Source organism: Galeopterus variegatus, unplaced genomic scaffold (genome assembly GCF_000696425.1).
Source record: "Galeopterus variegatus unplaced genomic scaffold, G_variegatus-3.0.2 Scaffold2384, whole genome shotgun sequence".
NCBI lineage: Eukaryota > Metazoa > Chordata > Mammalia > Dermoptera > Cynocephalidae > Galeopterus > Galeopterus variegatus.
The window spans coordinates 155,914-166,024 of record NW_007728495.1 but is presented as its reverse complement, the minus strand read 5'-3'; the positions used below and the strand labels follow the sequence as shown (position 1 = coordinate 166,024).

The following is a 10,111-nucleotide window of genomic DNA, read 5'->3' as shown; positions in this document are numbered from 1 at the left end:
GTAGAAAAACAAAAAAAATGTGCATTCATTTTTTCTAATGCTTATGAAATGTGCAGATAAATGAACCCATAAAAGTATTAAAACTTATTCCCTCATTATAATTAGGAAATGGATAAAAAATGAAAAATGGAAAATGTTTATATTAGGGTAAATTACATTGCTAGTTGTATCAACTCCAAAATCTTAGGGGCTTAACGTAATAAAAGTTTATCTGCTGACATGATTGTCTAGTCAGTGCGATCAACAGTTTTACTTTCCTCCATGTAGTTATTCAATTACCTAAACTGCTCTCATGGCAGAATTTCACCATTTTCAGCTTATTACTTCAAGGTCCACTGGCCTCTTCCTGTGACAGATGAAGGGAAGAGAAGGAATGTGAAGAAAGTATACTTGCTCTCCACTGACTTGAACCAGACATAACACATCACCTCCTGTCCCATTCAATTGGCTAGAACTAGCCACACGACCCAACCTAGAATCAAAGGAAATAACAAATGTGTTTTAGCTGAATGCCCAGAAGGAAAGTAAAGTAGGTGAATGCATGGCATTCTCTCACCCATCATGTGGACCCAGGCTAAAGTTTCATTCTGAGACAAAACTTATTTCTCATTAAAGTAAGGGAAAATTATAACAAATGCTGATTGCATTCCACAATTCTCCTGCATGAATGTTAAATAATATTTTTCATACTTGTCAATTTCTGGGGAAGACTGATTGACTGAAAAGTGCTCCCTTAGGGCTACATGATCTTGGTATGGACTTTAGCCTTCAGGTTCAGAAACTGAACTTTATAAACATAATCAGTCATGGTCAAGTCAGAGTCTAGGTTGATAAATAATTTCAAGCAAAGATCATATGAGGTTTAAAATAGGAACAAGAAAATTCATCCATGAATTTATAATGTGAGTAGGAATTTCCTATTAACAACAATGCTCACTCCTCCTATTCAGAGCCCTTCATTCTCAGAATAAGGATATCTATAAAGCTGGATCATATAGCAGAGTTTTACTTGGCTGAGTACAAAACCCATGCCAATTATTTTCATAACTGGGAATATTTCATCTATCCCATGATAAGATCTCTTTTCAATGTTAGAAATGATCTCTTTATTGACTGTCTTGTTCATGTTCAACAAATTTCATATTTCTCTCCTCCAGACAGTGCTGGCCACTTATCCAGTCTTAGTCCTTCCTCTTAACCAGTATGTTATAGTGCTTTTGCAAGGCCGCTGTTCCTGTGGTTATTAAAAACAATAAAAAAATCAAAGGATTTTAAACAGGAGTCACATGATCATTTTTGTCTTTTTAAGAGTATATTCTCACTGCATATATACTGGAGGATATCCTAACTTCCCATAAGCAGACTATTGCTGTATTCTAGGCAAGAGAAGATAATAATTTAAATTATGGTGATGGTGGTAGATAGGGAGAAAAAATAATGACATTGATAGATGTTCAGAAAATAATATTGACAAATAAAATGGACAGTTGATCTTAGCTTAAGCATAAAGTTTGGCTTAAACATTCAGTCTGGCTGATTGGATAATTATTATAAAGGCTGGCAAACCTTCTATCACTTATGAATTCACTCAGTGATCCTTTCATTCATTCATGAAGGTAGAAATCAAATATTGGTAGCTCGAATTCCTTCACAGCATTTTTTTGTCACACACATGTTATATTTTCACTGAGTTCCTCATTGGAAATTTAGCTGCAGATTAAGTGCTGAGATTTAAAAAAAAAATCAAAATATAAAAAAAAAGCACATTGAGTTTTATTAATTCAAATACAATGCTGAATGGCAGCAAATGGTTTGTGACCACCATAAATACATATGATCAGCATGGTCAAAAAGAAGTCTATATGAAAGAAACTCTGTGGCAAATGAAGTAATGAGGAAGAAGTCTGGGTGCTGTTTTTGAACACACAAGTTTTCATATTTTTACTCTGAAATTAAGATAAATAAATTAAGTAGGCTTAATGGCAGCAACATAGTTATATGGATAATTTAGAGGTGTTTTTGCTAGGGGACAAATGGATTTGATCAAAATTATTTTTAACCAAATATTGTCACTAAAAATGGTGCTGACCACTTTTACAGAATGATTCTTCTATGAAAAACTCTGCTGATTATCAAAAAATTAAAGAAAGTCTTAAATATATCGTGGTATTACCAATAACAACATAAATATTGCTGGTAAAAAGTTCAGTACAATCTGATATAAGTAATGTAACTGGATTATTTTCTATTGAGAGTCTTTTATTTCTCCAGGGAGCTGAAACTTTAGGTCAGTTCAGTCCCCTTTATCCTGACATTGTACCGGGGTGCTGTGCTGCTTACAAGGAGTCAAGACTGTGCAGAGTGCAGAGGCTGAGGCAGGCTGTATTAGTCTGTTTCTGTTTCTTATAACAAAATATTTGGAACTGGATAATTTGTAAGGAAATGAAAGTTATCCCTTACAGTTTTGGAGGCTGGGAAGTCCAGAGACCAGGGAACGCATTGGGTAAGGATCTTCTTTGGTGGTGACATAGGGTATCACATTGGGAAAAAGCCAGGAAGAAGAGAGAGAGAGCTCCTCATGTGCTCTTCTTTTAAAGCTCTCTGAACCACATGCATGACTGCCATTAAACCATCTAATGGAATAATCCATTCACTTGGGCATATTTCTCACAATCTAATTGCCTCTTCAAGGCCCTAGTTCTCAATTACCATTATAGGATCTCCCACCCTCAACGGTTACAGTGGGGATTAAACTTCAATACATGGACTTTGAGGGACACAATTCAATCCACAGCACAGGCCTAAGGAGACTTTTTTGGCAGTTATCTCTCCAGGCTGACATTTGCTCAGGCATCACTCTACCCTGGTCACTGTCTGTAGGTTATGCATTTGTCATCTCTGGTATAAATATACTCTTTCATTGACACAGAATGGACTCCTAAGCACAGTCTACCATGACATAAATTATCTACAGTTCTAAGTCCAGGTAAACAAGAGAATAGAAATAGATAACTTACTTCAAAACAATCAATTCAAGAATGTAACTGTACTAGGCAAGAAGATATGCAAGTGCAGTGATGACTAAGATCAAAGTCATATGTGGTAATGATCTATGATGTTTTTAAACTTTAGGGAAATACAATCAACAGATTAAGTCGATTCAGTAGGAAGTAAATCAGAGAAACGAAAAAGAATGGAGGAAAACTCTGGTAGAATTAATGAATATATATAGGAGGCTCAATTATATTTGCATTTGAGTACTACCAATCGTAGCTTGAGAAAAGGAGGCAGAGATGCTTTTTGACCATTTGCATTTATGTCCAAACTTAGGTTTCTGCACCATAAGCATAAATGTCTGCCACACGAAGAGCCAGGTGGTCATGTTTCCCTGGCTTCATCTCTTGCCTGCATTGCATCACAACTTCAAATCACAGTACAAAGACTGTTAAAAGAGGGAAAAAGACAGAAGCATAAATTACTTCTATTAGTGAGAATAAATGTGCCTACCATGCAGAAGCCCCTCCAGGCACAGTACTTTGAGTTTACAGTTCTGTAATTTTGCTGAACTGAAAAAACATTCCTTTTCCTTGGTTTTAAAAGTTGTTCAGCATTCACATTTTATTCACAAGTAAGCATGAAAAAAACAATTTCTGATAAACACAAAAGCTATTTTGCCTCATTATATTGAATGGCAAGTGAGATCTTACAACTTCACATCAAATCAGTGGAAAAACAATTATCTGTAAAACGTATGTGCAAACATTTTTCCTACTAAGCAAAAGATTCAAGGCAACGTGTCTGGAATGTGTTTCTCCCTTTAGGCTGCCTCCATTCCATGAAACATCTGTCTCAATTTCCGCTCTTCCTGGAGCCTCCTTTTGGTCTTTCTGAAAATCTGTTTCTTCTGAATCTGCCTCCTTCTGACCCTACAGATGGAAACCGTATGTCTCTCTGTTTCAGGAAATGTGCCCAACCTTCTCAGCTGGAGATTTCTAGTTAAGCTTTATAGTATCTGCATGTATGGCTCCTAACGTACCTAATAAATACAGTACATTCAGCTTTTGGTTTGATTTCTTGCTTTAAATGCTTTAAAGCAAGCAAGAGCACATTCATTGATTTTTCTCAGCCAAATCTCTAAAGTTAAGCATAGAGCTGGGAATTAGACCTATTTTGGACAAACAATTTTTTAAAAAATATATACTTTAATAAGTTCTTGTTGATCATTTATTATACTACTGCCCAGAGGTACAAAGATAAAAGACATAACTCAGAGTTTACCATCGAGTAGGCTTGGTTGCACAGAAAATTGATGGAACCGATAGAACGTAGTGTAGATAAGTCTGCTATAGAGAGACTCTTTGAAAGCACAGGGGGAGGCACAATTCAGAGAAGTAAATTGACAAAAGAAAGTTTAGTCTTTCTTAAAAAGGATAATTCTCATGTGTGAGACAATGTATTCAAATCTATCAAAAGCATTTTTTAAATCTTATGGTTATGCAAAAATTCAGAAAATATCTGGCCTAATTATGTACTTATTTTATAGATGAAAGTAATTGTTTGCACATCATTTTGGTATTAAGTAATTTAGAAAGTAATCTATGTGTGTTTTTGCTTTTGTAATGAAAGCAAATAAAAAAGAAGGGGAGAAAGGAGCAAGAGGATGTACTGGTGTGGTCAAGGGAGAATCTGGAATTTCTGGAGATACCATGAGGACACTGAACCAAAAAGGATGGGTCCTAGATGTTGAACATATTTCCAGCCCAACCTTACAAGATCATCAGGGAAGTAGACATTTATTAAGGAATACAGAGGAGTAGACATGAGATACAGGAAGGGAGCTGAGAGTGAGGGCTTTTACTAAATGCAAACTGTATTCTTATAACCACAACTCATTGCTTAAAATATGCAAGTAAGAAGACAGAAAAGCAACAATAATCTAAAGTATAATCTCTGAAAAAAATCTTCTAATATTTTTGCAATTTTATAAATGCCTCCTATTGTCAAAACTCTCAAAAAGGTCAATTTTAGCATGCCCAAGGATTGTTGGTAATATTTGTTATTCAAATAATATTGAAAATATATGAGANTTCACTGAGTTCCTCATTGGAAATTTAGCTGCAGATTAAGTGCTGAGATTTAAAAAAAAAAAATCAAAATATAAAAAAAACGCACATTGAGTTTTATTAATTCAAATATAATGCTGAATGGCAGCAAATGGTTTGTGACCACCATAAATACATATGATCAGCATGGTCAACAAGAAGTCTATATGAAAAAAACTCTGTGGCAAATGAAGTAATGAGGAAGAAGTCTGGGTGCTGTTTTTGAACACACAAGTTTTCATATTTTTACTCTGAAATTAAGATAAATAAATTAAGTAGGCTTAATGGCAGCAACATAGTTATATGGATAATTTAGAGGTGTTTTTGCTAGGGGACAAATGGATTTGATCAAAATTATTTTTAACCAAATATTGTCACTAAAAATGGTGCTGACCACTTTTACAGAATGATTCTTCTATGAAAAACTCTGCTCAAAATATAAAAAAAAAGCACATTGAGTTTTATTAATTCAAATACAATGCTGAATGGCAGCAAATGGTTTGTGACCACCATAAATACATATGATCAGCATGGTCAAAAAGAAGTCTATATGAAAGAAACTCTGTGGCAAATGAAGTAATGAGGAAGAAGTCTGGGTGCTGTTTTTGAACACACAAGTTTTCATATTTTTACTCTGAAATTAAGATAAATAAATTAAGTAGGCTTAATGGCAGCAACATAGTTATATGGATAATTTAGAGGTGTTTTTGCTAAGGGACAAATGGATTTGATCAAAATTATTTTTAACCAAATATTGTCACTAAAAATGGTGCTGACCACTTTTACAGAATGATTCTTCTATGAAAAACTCTGCTGATTATCAAAAAATTAAAGAAAGTCTTAAATATATCGTGGTAGGGACAAATGGATTTGATCAAAATTATTTTTAACCAAATATTGTCACTAAAAATGGTGCTGACCACTTTTACAGAATGACTCTTCTATGAAAAACTCTGCTGATTATCAAAAAATTAAAGAAAGTCTTAAATATATCGTGGTATTACCAATAACAACATAAATATTGCTGGTAAAAAGTTCAGTACAATCTGATATAAGTAATGTAACTGGATTATTTTCTATTGAGAGTCTTTTATTTCTCCAGGGAGCTGAAACTTTAGGTCAGTTCAGTCCCCTTTATCCTGACATTGTACCGGGGTGCTGTGCTGCTTACAAGGAGTCAAGACTGTGCAGAGTGCAGAGGCTGAGGCAGGCTGTATTAGTCTGTTTCTGTTTCTTATAACAAAATATTTGGAACTGGATAATTTGTAAGGAAATGAAAGTTATCCCTTACAGTTTTGGAGGCTGGGAAGTCCAGAGACCAGGGAACGCATTGGGTAAGGATCTTCTTTGGTGGTGACATAGGGTATCACATTGGGAAAAAGCCAGGAAGAAGAGAGAGAGAGCTCCTCATGTGCTCTTCTTTTAAAGCTCTCTGAACCACATGCATGACTGCCATTAAACCATCTAATGGAATAATCCATTCACTTGGGCATATTTCTCACAATCTAATTGCCTCTTCAAGGCCCTAGTTCTCAATTACCATTATAGGATCTCCCACCCTCAACGGTTACAGTGGGGATTAAACTTCAATACATGGACTTTGAGGGACACAATTCAATCCACAGCACAGGCCTAAGGAGACTTTTTTGGCAGTTATCTCTCCAGGCTGACATTTGCTCAGGCATCACTCTACCCTGGTCACTGTCTGTAGGTTATGCATTTGTCATCTCTGGTATAAATATACTCTTTCATTGACACAGAATGGACTCCTAAGCACAGTCTACCATGACATAAATTATCTACAGTTCTAAGTCCAGGTAAACAAGAGAATAGAAATAGATAACTTACTTCAAAACAATCAATTCAAGAATGTAACTGTACTAGGCAAGAAGATATGCAAGTGCAGTGATGACTAAGATCAAAGTCATATGTGGTAATGATCTATGATGTTTTTAAACTTTAGGGAAATACAATCAACAGATTAAGTCGATTCAGTAGGAAGTAAATCAGAGAAACGAAAAAGAATGGAGGAAAACTCTGGTAGAATTAATGAATATATATAGGAGGCTCAATTATATTTGCATTTGAGTACTACCAATCGTAGCTTGAGAAAAGGAGGCAGAGATGCTTTTTGACCATTTGCATTTATGTCCAAACTTAGGTTTCTGCACCATAAGCATAAATGTCTGCCACACGAAGAGCCAGGTGGTCATGTTTCCCTGGCTTCATCTCTTGCCTGCATTGCATCACAACTTCAAATCACAGTACAAAGACTGTTAAAAGAGGGAAAAAGACAGAAGCATAAATTACTTCTATTAGTGAGAATAAATGTGCCTACCATGCAGAAGCCCCTCCAGGCACAGTACTTTGAGTTTACAGTTCTGTAATTTTGCTGAACTGAAAAAACATTCCTTTTCCTTGGTTTTAAAAGTTGTTCAGCATTCACATTTTATTCACAAGTAAGCATGAAAAAAACAATTTCTGATAAACACAAAAGCTATTTTGCCTCATTATATTGAATGGCAAGTGAGATCTTACAACTTCACATCAAATCAGTGGAAAAACAATTATCTGTAAAACGTATGTGCAAACATTTTTCCTACTAAGCAAAAGATTCAAGGCAACGTGTCTGGAATGTGTTTCTCCCTTTAGGCTGCCTCCATTCCATGAAACATCTGTCTCAATTTCCGCTCTTCCTGGAGCCTCCTTTTGGTCTTTCTGAAAATCTGTTTCTTCTGAATCTGCCTCCTTCTGACCCTACAGATGGAAACCGTATGTCTCTCTGTTTCAGGAAATGTGCCCAACCTTCTCAGCTGGAGATTTCTAGTTAAGCTTTATAGTATCTGCATGTATGGCTCCTAACGTACCTAATAAATACAGTACATTCAGCTTTTGGTTTGATTTCTTGCTTTAAATGCTTTAAAGCAAGCAAGAGCACATTCATTGATTTTTCTCAGCCAAATCTCTAAAGTTAAGCATAGAGCTGGGAATTAGACCTATTTTGGACAAACAATTTTTTAAAAAATATATACTTTAATAAGTTCTTGTTGATCATTTATTATACTACTGCCCAGAGGTACAAAGATAAAAGACATAACTCAGAGTTTACCATCGAGTAGGCTTGGTTGCACAGAAAATTGATGGAACCGATAGAACGTAGTGTAGATAAGTCTGCTATAGAGAGACTCTTTGAAAGCACAGGGGGAGGCACAATTCAGAGAAGTAAATTGACAAAAGAAAGTTTAGTCTTTCTTAAAAAGGATAATTCTCATGTGTGAGACAATGTATTCAAATCTATCAAAAGCATTTTTTAAATCTTATGGTTATGCAAAAATTCAGAAAATATCTGGCCTAATTATGTACTTATTTTATAGATGAAAGTAATTGTTTGCACATCATTTTGGTATTAAGTAATTTAGAAAGTAATCTATGTGTGTTTTTGCTTTTGTAATGAAAGCAAATAAAAAAGAAGGGGAGAAAGGAGCAAGAGGATGTACTGGTGTGGTCAAGGGAGAATCTGGAATTTCTGGAGATACCATGAGGACACTGAACCAAAAAGGATGGGTCCTAGATGTTGAACATATTTCCAGCCCAACCTTACAAGATCATCAGGGAAGTAGACATTTATTAAGGAATACAGAGGAGTAGACATGAGATACAGGAAGGGAGCTGAGAGTGAGGGCTTTTACTAAATGCAAACTGTATTCTTATAACCACAACTCATTGCTTAAAATATGCAAGTAAGAAGACAGAAAAGCAACAATAATCTAAAGTATAATCTCTGAAAAAAATCTTCTAATATTTTTGCAATTTTATAAATGCAAAACTATTGTCAAAACTCTCAAAAAGGTCAATTTTAGCATGCCCAAGGATTGTTGGTAATATTTGTTATTCAAATAATATTGAAAATATATGAGAAAAACTATTGTCAAAACTCTCAAAAAGGTCAATATTAGCATGCCCAAGGATTGTTGGTAATATTTGTTATTCAAATAATATTGAAAATATATGAGAAATGAAAGACCATAATCAAGTCTTATAGTTTATATGTCTCTCTATATTTTATTTTAGTAGAAAGAATACTTTCAATAAAATGCCATCAAAGGAAGTGTAAATAGTTGTGAAGAAACAGAATATTTGAATCTAGGAAATAAAGTATTAAAAGAACAGAAAAATACACATCAAGTTCTTATCAGTTATCATCTTCAAGGGGAGTAGAATTAGGGCTGCAGGTAAAGAGGACTTTTGGATTTTACTCTGCACACTTCTAAATTAATTTGCATCTTTCACAACAGTAATGCATTCTTGTAATGCTATGTGTTATTAGAAAACAATAAATGAAGTTTTTTTAAACCTATGAAATGAACAAGCATGTTAAAAGAGCAAGAAGATCAAAGGAAAAAAAGGCATTGGAAACAATTTCTAAGATTCGAGAAACAAGATTAATTAAAAACAGCCATAACAGTTACTAAAACCATATGTGCTCTACCAAACATGCATCCAGTTACACTATTGAACTTCAGAACAGGAGTGCCCTCTTGTGGCATAGATGGGTACATTTTAAATTTGTGTCACTGCCACTTAGGGTGATTGAGATTGCCTGATGAAATTTTGCTTTTTTTTTTTTTTTCAGATTAAAATAGCAACAGTGATGCCTTCGGGAAACAGAGAGCTCTTCTCTCCACCCCCACAGCCGGAGGAGACCCAGGAAGAAGAGGAGGAGGAGGAGTCGACTCCCAGGCTGATCGATGGCTCTTCCCCACAGGAGCCTGAATTCACTGGGGTTCTGGGCCCGCACACCAATGAAGGTCGGGTACATCAAAGCTGAGTTATAATTGAGTCCACTCACATCTTTCAAAACTGCCAAGCTCTAACCTCACAGGGAACCCGCATGACCCAATGAGAAAGTTTCAGAATAGGCTAGGTTTGCAGCAGGAGTCACACATGAATTTTGTATTCAAATATAAAGCAGTTTTAATAATATAGCTTTGGCCTGAAGGAAATGATCG

General features: G+C 35.2%; 1 protein-coding gene across 1 annotated transcript in view; it reads left to right on the top strand.

Annotated features, from left to right (window-relative positions):
• The window catches only part of EPYC (epiphycan), a 56,820-nt gene that overhangs the window by 22,265 nt on the left and 24,444 nt on the right, over positions 1–10,111 (top strand). Inside the window, exon 2 of the mRNA XM_008581536.1 lies at positions 9,736–9,910. Within this exon, the coding sequence (XP_008579758.1) occupies positions 9,736–9,910 (175 nt within the window). The remainder of the gene's footprint in view (positions 1–9,735; positions 9,911–10,111) is intronic.